Below are 17,781 nucleotides of genomic sequence, written 5' to 3' on the forward strand. Positions count from 1 at the left end.
GGGGCGGTTAAAAAAGCTAGCTCCCTACAGTGCCACTGAGAGCTTTATTAATCAGGCTGGTGGTGCAAGAGGAATGGCAATCACATCCCCCTCCCAGGGAGGGTGTGTGCTGCTTTCTTCAAACACCTCCAGGAATGAGAATGTCAGGGCAGCTCCACTCGAAAGTCAGAACCCAGTTTCAGGACCCAGCCTTCTATACAAAAAGAAACACTGAGAATGGATCCCGGGTATAGCCTCTATTTTGGATGAAGCTGATATATACATACCTCTCTAGGGGGTACTGGCAGTTTGTTCCAGACTCCTAGCAACTGTGTTGTGCAGTGTAATGTGGCCCCAGAGGCTTCAGCTGGTTTAACCGTCCTGAGGCACTGCAGCTTTTCCCCCCTAAGAAGTATGTATCACACCCCCACTACGTTATGCTCTACACTCAAAAGAGTAGTGGTAGAAAGCTGGTCCTGGTACAGGAATGAAGAACAGACCAACCACAAACTTTAAATCAGTTTATTGACACAGTAACACAACACACTTGCCTCCCTGACACCCCCACCCCCTCTAGCCCAATCTAGAGCTCTCCCCTTCTTCCCACCTCAGAACAAGCCGTTCAGTGAAAACAGAAAAGGGTAGGCCACTTGTACACCCCCAGTCCCACCCCTCAGCCCTATGGGGCAGGGGCTCAGGCACTATTCAGAACCTGTTAGGAGGAGAGGAGGGGCAGTCAGCACTATACTCAGCCAGGCAGAGGCATCCAGTCCCTAAGATCAGATCCCACACAACCCCCAGGCCCTGAGTTGCTATTCCTCTTCCTCTCTGCTCTTTGTGACCCTAGGAAGGAGACCCCTTGGGGCCTGGCCTGCAGCCAGGAGCAAGAACTACTAGCTGTGATTTGAGAATTGGGAGTTTGGCTAGTGTCTTAAGGCCCAGGCACCCCAAAGAAAGCCCTGGTGGTGGGAGTGAACTTCAATGCCCCTATTTAAAATGCACTGATAACATTAAACAGATTAAGCCAGCTTAACCAAATGCCAGAGTAACACTAAGCTATAAAGAAGGAGGGGGTCAGACCTGGCTTCTCCAGGCCAGACACAAATGCACACAGAGGAGCCCAGGCAGAGTGTCGAAAAACAAGGACACAGCCCAGGGGCTGGAAAGCCTCTACTCAGGAGTCCCTGGGTTAACAGGAAGCAAAGAAAGAAAATACACAAGTCTTAAAAACCAAAAAAGAAAGCCCAACAGCAGGGGAACCTGAGCCTGACGGTGCTGCCCACCAGCCCTCGCCCCTGGACCCAGACAGCCCCTCCCCCTCTAGGCAATGTCCTCCCCTAGGCTAGATAGAGCACGTCACACAGCGCAGTTTAAAAAGCTTCTAATGCCAGTTCATAAACATCTTCATTTACTATTGGTGATTACATGTGAATAATATGTTTATACTGTTCTTTATGGAAAACAATTTCAACGAGTCAACTCCAAGAACACAATAGGCAACCCTCACCCTGAGCCCCTCAGCGTCCTTCCCTAGACAGCAAGGAGCCCCCTTCTCTGTCCCAGGGCTGCCTAACTTCCCCTCTTCCCCCACTGTGGCTCTTGGGCAAAGCATCCTCTATGACCATTAGTCCTCATCGGACAAGTTCTGGTCCAGGGGGTAAACCATGAACATCACATCTGGCCGAGAGGGAACACAGGGATGGCCTGGACGCACAATCTCAAAGCCCAAGAAGCTGAAGGTCTTCAGGAGTGGAGCTGCAGAAGAGTGTAAAAAGGATTCTGATGAGAAACACAAGGGTAGGTTCAATTCGAGGGAAAACAAAAAACAAAGATGGAATAAGCATGAGGCCTTCACTAAAGCCCCTGCAGGCAGGCACTCCCACCCCTAGGATTTCCCAGGATTTATACTGGCAAACTCAAGAGTCCTACTTCACTGAATAAGGAGCCCCTTACCCCTCACTCCTTCCTCACTGTCTGGGCAGTAGGTCTCAGGCTACTTTGATTTCTCACCTCTGTCTTCTCGGCCCTTCCTGAAGCAGATGAAGACGTAGTTCACTTTCATCTTCTCTTCAGCAAACTCTAGCAGTGCTAACAATCTGCCAGAGACAAAGAAAACAACTCAGGCCCACTACCACCTCTCTAGACTTCCCACCTACCCACCCTCAGAAAAACCTTCTCTGAGGCTTACAGCCAGCATTATAAATAGGGAACTGCCAGGGAGAAGCTTCCTATTTGAAGAGAAAAATAGAGCTTCCTATTTTTTTTAGAAAAAGCCACAATCCAAAGAAAAATGTTACTGAATTATCTCTCTTCCTGGAATAAGGATTTTTCATCTGAAATTAATGCTAACCAACTTCACCAATGCAGTTCACAAGATAGTATGGGGCCTAGGAAAAGAACCTAGTTTTTCTCAGGGGTCTTCCAAAGTTGCCAAGTTTGATGACCACTTGCCACTGAGACAGATGGGACTCTGGGCCCTGACATGCCTAAAAGGATTTCCTCACAAGCTAGGGGCACTCAAGAGAACTCCAACTCTACAGCTGTGCCTTATATACCTGACTGCCTTGGAGGGCCTTGCCCAATCCAATAAAATCCCACTGTATCTCAGAGCTTCCTGCCCGTTTGAACTGCATCATTGTATGGCGGCTCAAGGGGACTTAACGTCTGCTGAGAAGAGTGAACCAGGGAGCGATTAAATGACCGATTTGGTTAATGTGATAATGATCGCCTTTAATTACAACCCACAGCAGGCCTGTTTTACTGGCTAAAAATAAGCTGTCACGAACTGGTATCAGCTTGGGAAACCTAGAGCTAGATAAGGTGGCAGACCTTCCCTGTTCATCTGTGAAGCCCAATGAGCACAGTCCCTTCTCTGGAATGGACCCTCCTTCCCCTTCCCCAGCACTTGCTTCCTTACCCTTCTTTGCTCCCATCAGCTAATAATCCATCTGGGATTTCTACAAACAGGCTCTGGCTGGACAGGACTGCATCCCAGGAAGAGACTTTCACCTCGGTGACCTCATACTGGAAGTGGACAATGTGAGGTTTTCCATCATTCACAGGGAGGTCCTGGGTCACAGTGAGCTTCTCGTCCTGGGAAGAGATCAGGTCAGACGACCAGGTCACTACTGCTCTGGCCACATCACAGGCTCCCTAACCTCAGTGGTCCTGGAGACTTCTAGGGCCAGTCTCAGGGTAGTATGGGATGAAGGGCATACTGAAAATGGAGAGCTGCATGCCAGCTAAATGGAGCCATCGTCACTCATCAACAAAGACCAGCTGATGGCAGCTAAAGGCCAGCATGACAGGAAGGGAAACATTTACCAGGTGTCCACTAGATGCCAAGTACTATGCAGGTGCTTTCCCATTTCTCAGTCACCATCAGAAGCATCTGAGGTAGTTATTAATATCCCCATTTAAACCTGAGATACTAGGGGCCCAGAACAATTAAGCAACTGACCCGGGGCTCCAGAGCTAGTAAATGACAGAGTTGAGATTCAAACCAGGTCTCCCAGACTCTAAACCCAAGTGTGTCCCACCAACACCAATCTCTTTCCCTTCTCTCTCTGAAAGAGAAACAGAACAAATAAATGAGGATATATGTGAGGCCTTGGCTGGAGCCCAGCTCAACCAAAGCCTGCTTCCAGGTAGACTACAGGTCCATGTTGTCTCCCTTGGGCACAACCTCAAGAGACCAGAACTCAGCCATCCTGCTACCCTTCAGTGCCAATCTTGAGAAGCTAAACCAACTTCTGGGCCTCAATCAGGAGATTAAAGGGCAGCAAAGAGCTGGCTACCCCAGCCCAAATCATTCTCAGAGCAGATTGCCAAGATTCTCTCAAGCTCCTGGGATGTTACCCTAGGCTGCCAGGATGACAGATGATAGAGCTGCAAAACCCCTTCTCCTTCCCCCTCAGCCCACCCCCAATTTCAATTAGGGATGAAAATCAAAATGCCTAACAGGCGTGGGCAACTGCTCCTCCCGGCCCTAGGTATTTCTCAAGAAAAACTGAGGAGTCACACCAAAAAGAGTTTCTGCACAGCCCCCCTTCATCATTCTCCTTTCCACTCAGGACCCTGAACCGACACTGAAGTGCTGACCACCAAGCTAAGAAGATGGCAGCATTTGCTTAATGTAGATCTCCTCCTCCTGATACTCCCAAAAGCCACATCAGCCTCAGTTGAAAGAGTCCTTCTTGATTCCCCTACTGGCCTAAGACTAAAGGCAGCAATATCTGCCCTTAAGCACCAGCTGAGTGCAATCTGAGACTGCTGTGCTCCAAGCTTTCCACCCCAGAGTCCTCCTTACCTTATATATTAGAGCTGAGAGAGAAGGATCCCTGCCGCCCCCTCGCCCACCGGGGATCTTCGACAGTGGGTGAGGGGCATCAGGAGCACCACAGAGGCCCCGGAACAATGTGCCTGCAGCACTGGAGCTGGGGACAGTTACTCAAAGGCAAAATACTACTGCAAAAGACAGAGAAGGTAAGAACAGTAAACACCAAGACTTAAAGATTTAACACAACATCTCACTCCAACCTCTGCCCTGGCTCTCCCTAAGTGCTCTAAAGCTGTACCAGGACCTCCCACCCCCACCCCCATCCTTTCAGCTTCACCTTCCAGACCTACTGCTGTGCTTCAAGAGCAGAGGGAGCCCCAGATGCGCTAAGGGAGCCCAGCTGGACATATCTGACCAGAGGAGCACCTGTTCAACATAAATCTCTGTGGCACTGGCGAACCCTGAGAGGAACCAGATTCTGGCTTCCCTTCAAGGCTTTAAAACCCTGTCCCCCCGTCCCTTTCCTTATTCTGACAGTACTTCAACAACCTACGTGGCAATTTCAACACCTACACAGTCACTTCTGGCTGGAGAGGTATAGGAGTCTTAAGAGATCACATGGGCTAGGTACCTTGTCCCTGAGGAACTCCTTTTCCAACCACTTTTCCAATGATGACCTCCTCCCCAATCTAAACAAAAGACTTGGACAAGAAATCAATAACCCAAATCTCTCCAGGGTCAAGAAGTGAATTAAATCCAGGGATTTGGTTCTCAGAGAAGAGGTATACTGTAGTACACAGTATTATGGTCTGAGTTTGTCCCTGGTGTGCCACCAAATGTTGGGCTTCTTCGCCCTTCTTTGCTAGAATCTGACCTGAGCATGGGAGTTTAGGTAATACTGATACAATTAGAATGGACACTCAGGCATATGTCAGGGGTGGGCTGAGAGAAGGTATATTTGCTGGGAACTAAGGAAGCCAATAATCAGAATTAGAAAAATAATAATAATAATAATCAGAATTAGAGGATGAAAGGCTCCTAAAGGAGTTCCTGGTCATCTCCAGGTGTGTGCCCTTACTGCCCGTCCTGATTTTCAGGTGGACCCAACAGGGCTCCAGATCTGTTCCACTGCCTTCTCTGAAATCTGATTAAGTGGTTCCTCAGGCTGAGCTGTAGCTCACTTCACAGGCCAATAGCCAGTGAAGCAGGGAAAGCAGCAGGCTGCCTGTGCATGTATACCACGAGTCAGCAACACACCCGTCCCATGGCCCCAACACCCCAGCCTCTAAGCAGCTTCGATGCAATGGAAGACATATGGGAGGGCCACTGCTGGGGTGTGCTAGAGCCAGCTCACACGACTGTGCCCATCTCTTCCCAACTGTGTGTTTAATAATGTCATGTTGGTAGCTCGAATAGGCCATAGGGGAAGTATTTACACCACAGAAATCAGCATATGACATAAATCAAGGGTTTTTTTTTTCCCCCTGAAAGCCAGTTGTAATCTGATGCAAGGCACATTCTTCACACTTTTTGCTTTATGTGGCATGGCATACCAGATTTGAGTTTTTCACTTGGGCTCAGAGTGACAAAACAGAACTCACACCTACCATGGCAATGGTACAATAACCAAAGGGGCATCCAATTAAGATTCTCAGTACTCTAAGAGACCCATGTGAACATTCCAGCTGAGACAGGAAGTCCAAACCCATCATTGATCTAGCTCAGCTCCTCTTTCTCTCAAGGATTTCAACCAGGGGCCTGAAGTCACACTTAAAAATTTCATTGTGGGGCTCTTGGGTGCCTCAGTTGGTTAAACATCTGACTCCTGATTTTGGCTCAGGTCATGATCTCAGGATCCTGGTATCAAGCTGTGTCAGGTTCCACACTCAGTGGGGAGTCCACTTGAGATTCTCTCTCCTGCCCCTCCCCCAGCTGGCACTCATATACACACACACACTCAATCTTCAATAAATAAATCTTTTTTAAAAAGAAAAGGAATTTCATTGGGAGATGGGAGTTCCCAGGGAAGTATCTGTGGGCCTGGAGCAGCATCAACAACACCTGGGGTAAAAAAAACACATGGTACCACCTCCTGCCTCCTCTAGAAAGCCTCAGGCCATCCTCACCACACCCCCCATTCTCAGCCTTGCCAACACAAACTAGCAGAAGGGGCATGATATATGTTATTTTCACGGAGGGACTTCTTTTCTTCTAGGGACAATGAATGATTATCATCCCCCTATTCCAATGTGTTAAGGGACAGAATAGTGTTCAGGCCAGAATAAATTAAGCAGGGGCTTCCCTAAGAAAGGTATATACACCCACCCCCACCTCCCACCCCACCCCCCCCACACACACGACATGGTTCTGTTCCCATTCCCTGGTGACCACTTTGGGTCTTTGTTGAGGTTCTTGCAGTAACACCAGGAAGCCTGGGCCACTGAAGAAAGCTGGCTTGCAATGTATTAGTCAGTGGAGCTACCCAAGAACTGGCAAACTTCTCTGGAGTAGACGAGATATGGCCTTGGATACCAGAACTACATAGGTTCACAAAACCACCAGATCACCTTGCAGTACTAGAATTCTGGTGCTAACCTCAGACTCCCATTCCCAGAAAATTGTGCCTCCCTGTTTGTTTTTTTCCTCCCTGGTTCTAGATGAGAGCACATCCAACCTGATAGCCATTCCAACCACCATCTTCATTATGGGCTAATTTTTACTTGCAAATGGCAGAAGCAATGGGGCCAATCTACTAGAAAGATAAGAATAAGGTGGGTTTTCCTTTTTTTAGATCCAGAATCCCCTTTGTCTCCTAGAAATAATCCCTAGGGCCTGCCCTATGTTTAGCCCTAACCCATGCGCTCACTCAAGTAAATGCAAGAAGTCTATCCCATGGTAACAAACCATTTATTTCCCCACTCTTACACACAAGGATCCTGGAAATTCCTCCTCATCCCCAACAAAGTCTGCACAAGAGCAAGTGTCTCTGTGAGTGAGGATGGAAGGGTTTTTCAGGTCCCCATCCTGGGATCCACTTCCCTAAGAGAAACAGCTAAGGTTTAAAATAAATTTAGTAGACTGGAGTTCACAATCAACAATTATCACCCATCATAATGGTCTGCTTTCTGTTATTTGCTGTGAATGGCAAATTGCTTCTCTTTCAAAAAGCTTGATTGTCATTTCTGAAGTGAGAAGGACAGGGAGATGGGTACATATGTGGTAAAGAAATTAAGGGCATGATCAGCAATTAGGCAAGAAAAATAAATAAAAGGTACCTTGTCACTAGTTGTAGAGGACATGCTACTATACATATAAAAAACCCCCAGTACCTCCACCAAAAACCTTAAGAATAAATCAGTTTAGTAAGGTTACAGGATACAAAATCAATTTACAAAAAGCTGTTGCATTTATATATACTAATAACAAACTACCAGAAGGAGAAATTAAGAAAATAATCCTATTTACAATTGCATTAAAAAAAAAAAAAAATGGATGCCTGGGTGGCTCTGTGGTTGAGCTGCCTTTGGCTCAGGTTATGATCCCAGGGTCCTGGGATCAGGCTCCCTGCTTCTTTTTTTTTTTTTTTTTTTTTTAAGATTTTATTTATTTATTCATGAGAGACACAGAGAGAGAGAGAGAGAGAGAGAGGCAGAGACACAGGCATAGGGAGAAGCAGGCTCCACGCAGGGAACCCTACGTGGGACTCGATCCTGGGTCTCCAGGATCACGCCCTAGGCTGTAGGTGGTGCTAAGCCACTGAGCCACGGGAGCTGCCCAGGCTCCCTGCTTCTTGCTCACCCTATGTCTTTGCCTCTCTGTGTGTCTCTCATGAATAAATAAAATCTTTAAAAAAAAATATTTAGGGACACCTGGGTGGCTCAGCACTTGAGCATCTGTCTTTGGCTCAGGTCGTGATCTCAAGGTCCTGGGATCAAGTCCCACATCAGGCTCCCTGCATGGAGCCTGCTTCTCCCTCTGCCTCTGTCTCTCATGAAGAAATAAATAAATCTTTACGAAATAAAAAATATATATATTTAGGACTAAATTGAACCAAGGAAGTAAAAAAAACTGTACTCTGAAAACTGTAAGACACTGATGAAAGAAACGGAGATACAAACAAATGCAAAGATATACCATGACATGAACTGGAACAATATTGTTAAAACGTCCATACTACCCAAAGCAATCAAAAACTCCGTGCAAGCTCTATCAAAATACCAATGGCATTTTTCACAGAACTAGAACAAATAATCTTAAAAGTTTGTATGGTACCACAAAAGAGCCCAAATAGCCAAAGCAATCTTGAGACTCAAAAACAAAGCTGAAGGCATCACATTCTCAGATTTCAAAGTATACTACAAAGTTATAGTATTCAAAGCGGTATGGTATTGGCACAAAAAGAGATACATAGATCAGTGGAACATAATAGAGAGCCCAGAAATAAACCCACACACATATATTTAATTAATCTATGACTAAGGGGGCACCTGGGTGGCTCAGCAGTTGAGCATCTGCCTTCAGCTCAAGGCACGATCCTGGGGTCCTGGGATTGAGTCCCACATCGGGCTCCCCACGGGGAGCCTGCTTCTCCCTCTGCCTATGCCTCTGTGTATCTCTTATATTTATTTATAAATAAAATCTTTAAAAAATATCTGACAAAGGAAGCAAAAATATACAATGGAGAAAAGATGGTCTCTTCAAAAAATGGTGTTGGGAAAACTGGACACTTAAATGCAAAAGAATAAAACTGGACCACTTTCTCATGCCATACACAAAACTAAATTCAAGATGGATTAAAGACTTAAATGTAAAACATGAAACTATAAAATACCTAGAAAATGTAGCAGTAAGCTCTTCATTAGTCTTAGCACTATTTTCCTGTATCTGCCTCCTTAGGCAAGGACAATAAAAGCAAAAATAAACAAATGGGACTACATAGAACTAAAAAGCTTGCAAAGGAAACTCAACAAAACAAAAAGGCAACCGAGTGAATGGATGAAAATATTCGCAAATGATATATCCAATAAGGGATTAACATCCAAAATATATAAAGAACTCATACAAGGTCACCTGGCTGACTTAGTGGAGCATGCAACTCTTGATCTCAGGGTCAGGAGTTCAAGCCCCACAGTGGGTATAAAGTAAAAAACTAAAATCTAAAAAACAAAAAAACAACTCCTATGACTCAATATCAAAAAATAATCTGATTTTTAAAAAGGCAGAGGAAGGGTGTCTGGGTGGCTCAGTTGAGCATCTGACTCTTGATTTCAGCTCAGGTTATGATCTCAGGGTCATGGGATCAAGCACCAAATCGGGCTCTGCACTCAGTGGGGACTCTGTTGAGGATTTTTTTTTTTTTTTTAAGATTTTATTTATTTATTCATGAGAGAGGCAGAGACACAGGCCGAGGGAGAAGCAGGCTCCCTGCAGGGAGCCTGATGTGGGACTGATCCTGGGACTCTAGGATCACACCCTGGGCAGAATGCAGGCACTCAATCACTGAGCCACCCAGGCATCCCTGCTTGAGGATTTGTTTCCCTCTGCTCCTACCCCCACTCATGCTCTCTAAAACAAATAAATAAATCTTTTTTTAAAAATGAGCAGAGGGCCTCAGCAGGCATTCCCAAAGAAGATATTCAGATGCCCAACAGGCATATGAAAAGATGCTCAACATCACTAATCATCAGGGAAATGCAAGTCAAAACCAGTGATACGTCACCTCATATCTGCCAGAATGGCCAGTATCAAAATGACAAGAAATAAGTGTTGGTGGCTAAGTCTGTTGAGCAGCCAACTCTTGGATTTCAGCTCAGGTCATGACCTTAGGGTTGAGACTGGGCCTCTCCTCCAGCATGGAACCTGCTTGAGATTCTCTCTCCCTCCCACTCCCCTTCTCTTAAAAAAAAGAAAAGAGGGCAGCCCAGTGGCTCAGTGGTTTAGCGCCGCCTTCAGCCCAGGGCCTGATCCTGGAGACCCAGAATTGAGTCCCATGTTGGGCTCCCTGCATGGGGCCTGCTTCTCCCTCTGCCTGTGTCTCTGCCTCTCTCTCTCCTTCCCCCCTCCCCCACACCGTGTGTGTCTCTCATGAATAAATGAATAAAATCTTTAAGAAAAAAAGAAAAAATAAACAGTGAGAACGTGGAGAAAAAAGGAAACTTTGTGCACTGTTGGTAGGAATGCAAACTGGTGCGGTTATCATGAAATAGATTATGGGGATCCCTGGGTGGCGCAGCGGTTTAGCGCCTGCCTTTGGCCCAGGGCGCGATCCTGGAGACCCGGGATTGAATCCCACGTCGGGCTCCCGGTGTATGGAGCCTGCTTCTCCCTCTGCCTGTGTCTCTGCCTCTCTCTCTCTCTCTCTCTCTCTCCCTCCCTCTCTCTGTGACTATCATAAATAAATTAATTAATTTTTAAAAAATTAAAAAAAAAAGAAATAGATTATGGAGGTTCCTCAAAAAATTAAAAATACAACTACCATAAGATCCAGCAATTCCACTTCTAGATATTTATCTGAAAAAAAATGAAAATATTAATTCAAAAAGATACCCTATGTTCATCACACCATTATTTATGAAGGCCAAGATACAGAAACTGTCCAGCAATATATGAATGAAGATGTGGTGTATATATACACAATGGTATACTACTCGGCCATGAAAAAGAAGAAATCTTACCCTTTGTGAGAACACGGATAAACCTAAAGGGCATGACACTAAGTGAGATATGTGAGACAGAGAAAGACCAATACTTTATGATTTCAGTTATGCACAGAATCTAAAGGAACAAAACAGAAACAGACTTATACAGAGAACTGACAATTGCCAGAGGATTAAACAGGTGAAGAGGATTAAAAGGTACAACCCTCCATTTACAAAATAAATAAGACCTATAATGTAAGACACAGGAAATATAGTCAATAATATTGTAACAACTTTGTATGGTGATTCATGGTACCATTTTGTAATGTATATAAATACTAAATCACCTGAAACTAATACAACATAGCATATCAGTTATTTTTCAACTTAAAAGAATAGGGGAACCTGGCTGACTCAGTTGGTAGAGCATGACTCTTGATCACAGGGTCATGAGTTCAAGCCCCACATTGGGGGCAGAGATTACTTTAAAATAATTATTAAAAAAAAAAAAAAAGCCTTCTGTTCGTGTATTGACTTTAGTCTTCAAAATGGTATGCCACCAATTTCAACAGAGAACAGTGAATCTTGCAGGAACTTTTGCACAGTGAAAGTAGCTTCTAAACACAGGCCCTTCTGTCATAAGATCCAAAGCAGATTAGGTTTTGTATTCAGTAAAGTTGTGTTTCTACTGGCTCCAATGCCCAGCTTTTTCCATTCCTTCCTCAAATCTTGCTCACTCCAGTGAGGGGCAGGCATAGTTTAATCTTTACCATCAAAAAGAGGACTTAAGCTCAGTCTAGAGACTGAAAAGATCAGACTCATTAAGAAGTATCAAATGTTATCAGACTAAACCCAAACAGCTGGGCTGGTCTTGCTTTTGGAGAAGAAAAAAATATATCACGCTGGAAATGAGGGTGTCAAGTATCCAACTCAGTTCAGAAGAAAGATGGGAGATTAGAGCCTATCTGTTAGTGCCTTTTATTTTCTCAGTTGTTATCAGACATGCCCTTGGAAACACTCCTCAGGATACATGAGTGCTACCAACACATCATATCCTGCTGCCTCTAATTCAAAGCATTCTGTGAAACTGCTGCCTGAAATGTCCTTAGCAAGTTATAATTTCATACACTGGTTACAGACAGGCAGGGTATATAGCAGATGTATTCCTGGGGAGTGTTGCTAGTAAATCAAATTTTTATAATTCAAATCCTATTTTTAAATCTTTAGGGTACTTACTATTTAAAGAAAGGAACTTAAATCTCTTGATAGAGGATCTCCTGTTAAAGAATCACTTCCAGTTGACTTTGTCAGTTTTGATTTTTATATTTACTGTGCTCAAAGCAGGGGACGGCCTGCTACATAGAGATTTAATATAATTCTGTGGCTAAGTCCTATTCAGCTACATCTAACAAATATGTGGATTCATATTCTCCTTAATATACTTTTGATTGTGTTTCACTTGAATCAGTGGCCTGAGCTTGCCACTTTCTTCTCTCTGGTTTCCATTACCTGTCAGGGTCGGGGCATATAGCCTTGGTATTATTACCTACCTTGTGGTATTCAAGGGAAAAGACATAAAAAAACCACATTCCCAAGCTTCTACATTCACTCCCCTCTTTCAACCTTTTCTGATCCATTCATGTCTCAGGCTCTACCTCACAGAACACTCTCTAAGCCCAGACTTCCCTCACACAGGCTGCTTTTACGGAGGCTAGAAAGGTCTCTGATGACTAATTCCTATGCAAAGAGGGACCAATCAGGGCTGCCATCACATTCAGCTAAGAAGTAGTAGGAAGAAAGGTAGGAGGTGATGGCCACCTCCAGTCTAGTGGGACCGTAGAGGCTAATTTCCAGCTGCCAATTCCTTTCCCATATGAGAAAAGGACTCTGGTCAGATGCCAGTCATAAGTCATTTCGCTAGGGCTGTTCTGTATGCCAAAGGGAGTCTACTTGCTAAGCACAATTATACAGAAAATGACATCACCACTCTGAATCACAGACTGAAAGCAAAACTGGGTTTTGGTTGATTCTCCACAAGAAATGTACTTGTGGTGGCAGCTAGAATATCCACCTCTGAGGTCTGTTTATCTTCCTATACACAACTGATATTGGTACATCAATCTGCCAAAGGTAGGCAGACCCACATACGCTACAGAGGTGGATGGATGGCAAGGTACTCATTCTTTAAAATTAGACCTTAAAGTACCTTGATCTAGTTTGTATAATAAACTCATCACCAGTTCCAGCCCCTCTTCCCACAACAGACTTATTTCATCATTAATATGGTATCAAAGACCTAGGAAATTTTCTTAAGGCTTATCTTATACAAAGCATTTTATTCTGCCAACAGGAAACTACCGGTTTTGTTCACTTCAAGTAACAAAATTCTTGCTCACCGACTTGGCTATTTCTGGTATAGCTTTCAATTAGGCTTCATAGCCTCGCAAGTCATGGCACCAACTTGAATCAACACTGCATACAGTTTCAAGAAGGGATGAATTACTTTTTTTTCTCTAGAAATGCACATATGTAACATCCTCTACCCCACTCCTCAGTCCCCATTTTTACATTTCTGAGCAGCTCTGACGCTAAATTTGGATTTGTTGGCAGAGTGAGGAATGACTATTATTAGTCCACACTGCTTTCTGAAGCATACCTTCAATTTGGGGGGATTCCCAACGATACTAGGACTCTCTGTCTCTCTCTGTGGAATGACCTTGAAGGTACATGGTAGGAAAACTTGCTCACCCTACTATCCCACACCCAATAAGCCATAGTGCTAATAAATGAGGAATAACCAAAACCGTATTCTTGGGGGAGAAAAAAATTCTGTTACCCAGGGAACCATTCTGTGAAGACACTCAGGGTATCTCTAATGTGCTCATGTGCTCTGTCCACCCCCAAGAGAAAATACCTGTGGAGCCAAATGCTTCTCAAAGCCAATCAAAGATTGATTATAATATGGATAAAGCCAGGGCAAGCTTTTCTCCACATACTGTACTGTCACAAGGTACTAAGCTGGCCTCAGCCAGAACTGTCTTCCTGCCCCTACAAATCCAGGGAGAGCAAGGCCTTGAAGCTTCATTTCCTCGGACTTAAACCTCATGTTCAAAAACCATGATAAAAGTGCTTGTCCCTGGTGTCCCCTTCCTGCCCCCACCATCAGGAATTTTGACATTCTGGAAGTACTAATTGAAACAAAACTGAAAAGGAAAAGCTTTGTTTTCAAAACATACTACCGGCTCCTCTGCAACTATTTCTTCCAGGAAACCAAGCCTCCACCTCTAGAGTAGTTCACTGGAGCCAGGGAAGATAGAGAGCCCATCCCCCACCCAATGAGAGCTAAACTCCTAGCCAGCTCCCCCTCCTCTCTGCGGATACAAAACACCAAGCACACAGACTGGGAAGAACATCCGGCTCTTATCGGAATCCCCAGTTAGGGCTCTACCAGGATCCTTTTAGAAAGTTATGGGCAGGCCAGAGGAGGCTGGGAAACATGTTATGGAAACAGCATTGCCATAACTCAAAGAAACCAGACACCCTGCACACACACCACCCCACCCCCAGGCCAAAGTGGAGGAGCCTGATCCAAGGCCTCGCTCCTGCCCAGGCCCTGGCAGGCCAGCTGGCTCCTCCCTCCACCTGCCTTTCATACAGCCAAGCCCCTCAAATTACCAACACACTAAGCAAGGGCCCTGGAGACAAGCCTGTTTTGCCACTTAAGAAGCTGGAAGGAATCTTAAATTAAGCAAATTCAATCCCTTCTTTTTACATGGAAGCACACTAGCTAAGCCCAAACTAGAACTCAGGTCTCACAGCCTCACAATCAATGAAGACCCTTATGTGTTGGTTCAAAATGCCAAACTCTCAAGGCTCAGCCTGCAAAGGACTTGGCACCAGACCAGCTCAGTCCAGAGGATGCCAGAGAATGCCTGCTGAAACCATACCACCTTCCAAACCCTACTGTGGAGACAAAAATATGGAACAGAAAAGCAAATCCATCTCATATACCCTTTTGGCAGATTTTCCTATAGGTTCCTTTGCTTCCTTCCACCCCTGCACTTTATCCTGCCCTCTCTCATACCTGCTGTCTTATCCTCATCACACACAGCTTTACCACAAACACCACCTCTGGCATCCAGCACCATCCAAGTATATATCCACCTCCACCTCCTCAGCTCCAGAGGGGCTGGATAGAGAAGATATAATAAAAGCAGGGACTGCGAAGGGACATGGACATTGACAGTCTCAGAAAAGGAAAATAGAATGGGTAAAGAAGTCTTGAGAGGTAAGGGTAATGAGCCAAATACAACCATAACAAACCAGGAAATGAGTGAATTTTCTTTCTGCATGTAGGGAAGAAACAGAGGTGTTGGGGGCTAAATAAGAGCCTGAGAATGAAAATGGCCAATGGCTGAGAACAGAGTAACTCAAGGTAGAATTTAAGAGTCTGCTGTGGGTATCTTGGGTATTTCTGGACAGCACCTGAGAAAGACTAAGAAAGCCCTGAAGGAAACAAGGCCCTTTTCGGTAAAGAGCTGACACTCACTAAAGAAATATGATGAGAAAGATCTTGGGGGGGGGCGGGGGGGGGGGCAGTGGTTCTTAGCCCTTGCTGCATATTACAAAGAATTATCGAGAGAGCTTTAAAGATATATACTAATAACCAGGCCCCACCCTAGACCAATCACACCAGATCTTTCAAGGTGGAGTCCAGGTAGACTGATTTTTCAATGTGCAGCCAGGGCTGAGAAATACGGAGATACAAGAAAAACTAAAACCCAGCTGGAATATTTAAGGATGGTGCTGCTAAAAGACTGGGAGATGGCATGTCAGAGACCACCTTAGGGAAAAGGAAGCCCAAGTTTGAGAGGAACCTTGAATGGCAGGTGGAGCCCCACGGGGAAAAAAGGCAATAAGGAAGGATATGTTTGTAAAAGGAACAACAGTCTAGCTCTGCCAGGCCACGGCACAATTTAAGGAGGATCTGCAGGGAATAGATCTGCTTGCAAAACAATGATGCCCAGGTGTGGAACAGAGGCCATAAGGCCAAATCTGGGGACAAAGGGTCTGGTGTGGAGAACTAAATGAGCTTCAGGCTAATTTTGGAAGGGACAGCAACAAGTCTAGGAGGAAAAATGAGGAAGAGAATTAGACCCAAATCGTAAATGGAAGACATTCTGATGTAGAAGCAACTAGGGTTAAAAATTGTGAGGAATCAGGATTATGGAACAGTTTCACAGAGTTTGGGGCAGAAACACCGGGTATGTATGAGAAGAGACGGATGACAAGGGCTGCCTTAGGAAAAAGAGGAGAGGTAGAGAGAGGAAAGCTGAATGATCAATCCTGTCTAGTATGAGCAGGGCAAAGTATATAGGAGGCAAGTTTAGAAAACCACTGGTGCTGTTTCAGAAAGATATGCAGCCTTTCTCTCCAATTAATGGGGAACACTGGGATCAGGTGTTGAGGGAGGAAATTTGCAAAGCCCCAGTATCCAGAGTACTGACCCTGATCCAGTACTGGGGCCTGATCTGAAGGCACTGGAAGGCCAGGGAAAGAGAGTAGGCCTTCAATGGAAGCAAGCAGGGCTGAGTTCTAAGATCTAATGATCTGAAGATGGGATTCAATTAAGAAGGGTAAAATAAGAGTAAAGATGAGTTCCAGCTGAAAGTGTCTAGAGGGTAGCTGTGTTTAGAAGTGTTGGGGGAAACCCCAGTAGGGAAATAGGGCGGCGAACAGGAGTCAAGTCCGAAGCGTTTGAGAAATAAAAGGCGGCTGGGAGCCGGGGAAAACGGGGCCTAACTGGGAAAGGGGTGTCGAGGGAGGAAGGATGGGAAAAGGCCAAGCAGGAGTAAGGGACCAATGGGACGAGGGGGCATCACCGTAAAAACTATTAGGCCTGAGAAACCGGGGAGGGGAAGGGGGAGGGGGAATTAGTCCAGTGGAGAGCTGAAGGTTGGAGCCCGACTGGGGGAGGGGCGGCCGTGATAAGAGAAGGGTTTGGTTGGAGGATGCAGTTTGAAGGGAAGAGATTCGAAGGGAAGGGTTAAGTGACTTAAAGCGGGAGGAAGAAAGATCTGGGGAAAATGGGAAATAATTTGAGGAACCTGGATGAGGGAGAAAGCCCAGTCTAGGGAATGGGGCACCGTCCGACGGGACTTAAAAGAAATGGGGACTTGACTGAAAGGTTGGGTCCGCGTCTGATGGGGGGGGGGGGGGTTTGGGGGGGGAGGAGGCCCGGGTAGGGGGGATGGGCCGGGCAGGAGGGAGGGGGCTAAAGGACGGAAGGAGGCCCCGTTGCGGGGCTGGGGGCTCGGACTGCGGTGGCTCAAGTGGGGAAGGGACCCAGTGCGGGGCGGAGAGGCCCCGCTGCGGGGGCTAGAACCGGCCGGGGTTGGGGGAGGCCCTCTGGAGCAGATGAGGGGAGGATGGGGGCGGGGAGCTGGGCCGGGCCGTTACCTGTCCTGGGTGTTTATCATCCTCGGCGGCTCTGCTCAGGGTGGGAGGAGGCGGCGCAGGGAGTGGGTAGGTGGATGAGAGGGTGGGTGTGGGGTCGCGCGCGCGGGGCCGATCTCTGCGGGCTAAGTCCCTGTCAGGCCGCGGGCCCAGAGCCCTCCTCCTGCCTCAGCGAGCGCCTGCCTCCAACTGACCCTCCCCGGCCGCCGCCGACGCCGCCGCAACCGCCCCGCCCCCGGGCCTCATCTGCATAGCCCCACCCCAGCGCCGCACGGTGTCCTGGGAAACTGGGGCCCACAACAAAGGGCAAAGCCCGGCCCCGCCTCCGCGCAGGCGCACCGGGGGCTGAGGGGCTGAGGGGCTGAGGGGCTGAGGGGCTGGGGGGGCGGGGGGGGCGGGGCGGGGGGGCGGGGCGGGGGTCTGGACGAG

The 17,781-nt window shown here is 46.4% G+C and overlaps 1 protein-coding gene across 1 annotated transcript; it reads right to left on the reverse strand.

The window, feature by feature from the left end:
* Positions 1-487: 487 nt before the first annotated feature.
* On the reverse strand, positions 488-17,510 carry OAZ2 (ornithine decarboxylase antizyme 2). Its single transcript, NM_001289914.1, is given in 5 exon segments — positions 488-1,734; positions 1,990-2,075; positions 2,897-3,072; positions 4,289-4,446; positions 17,356-17,510. Coding segments are annotated over 5 exon segments (570 nt in total). The 5' UTR covers positions 17,376-17,510; the 3' UTR covers positions 488-1,603.
* Positions 17,511-17,781: the final 271 nt, after the last annotated feature.

The sequence above is a fragment of the Canis lupus genome, chromosome 30 (genome assembly GCF_011100685.1).
Source record: "Canis lupus familiaris isolate Mischka breed German Shepherd chromosome 30, alternate assembly UU_Cfam_GSD_1.0, whole genome shotgun sequence".
NCBI lineage: Eukaryota > Metazoa > Chordata > Mammalia > Carnivora > Canidae > Canis > Canis lupus.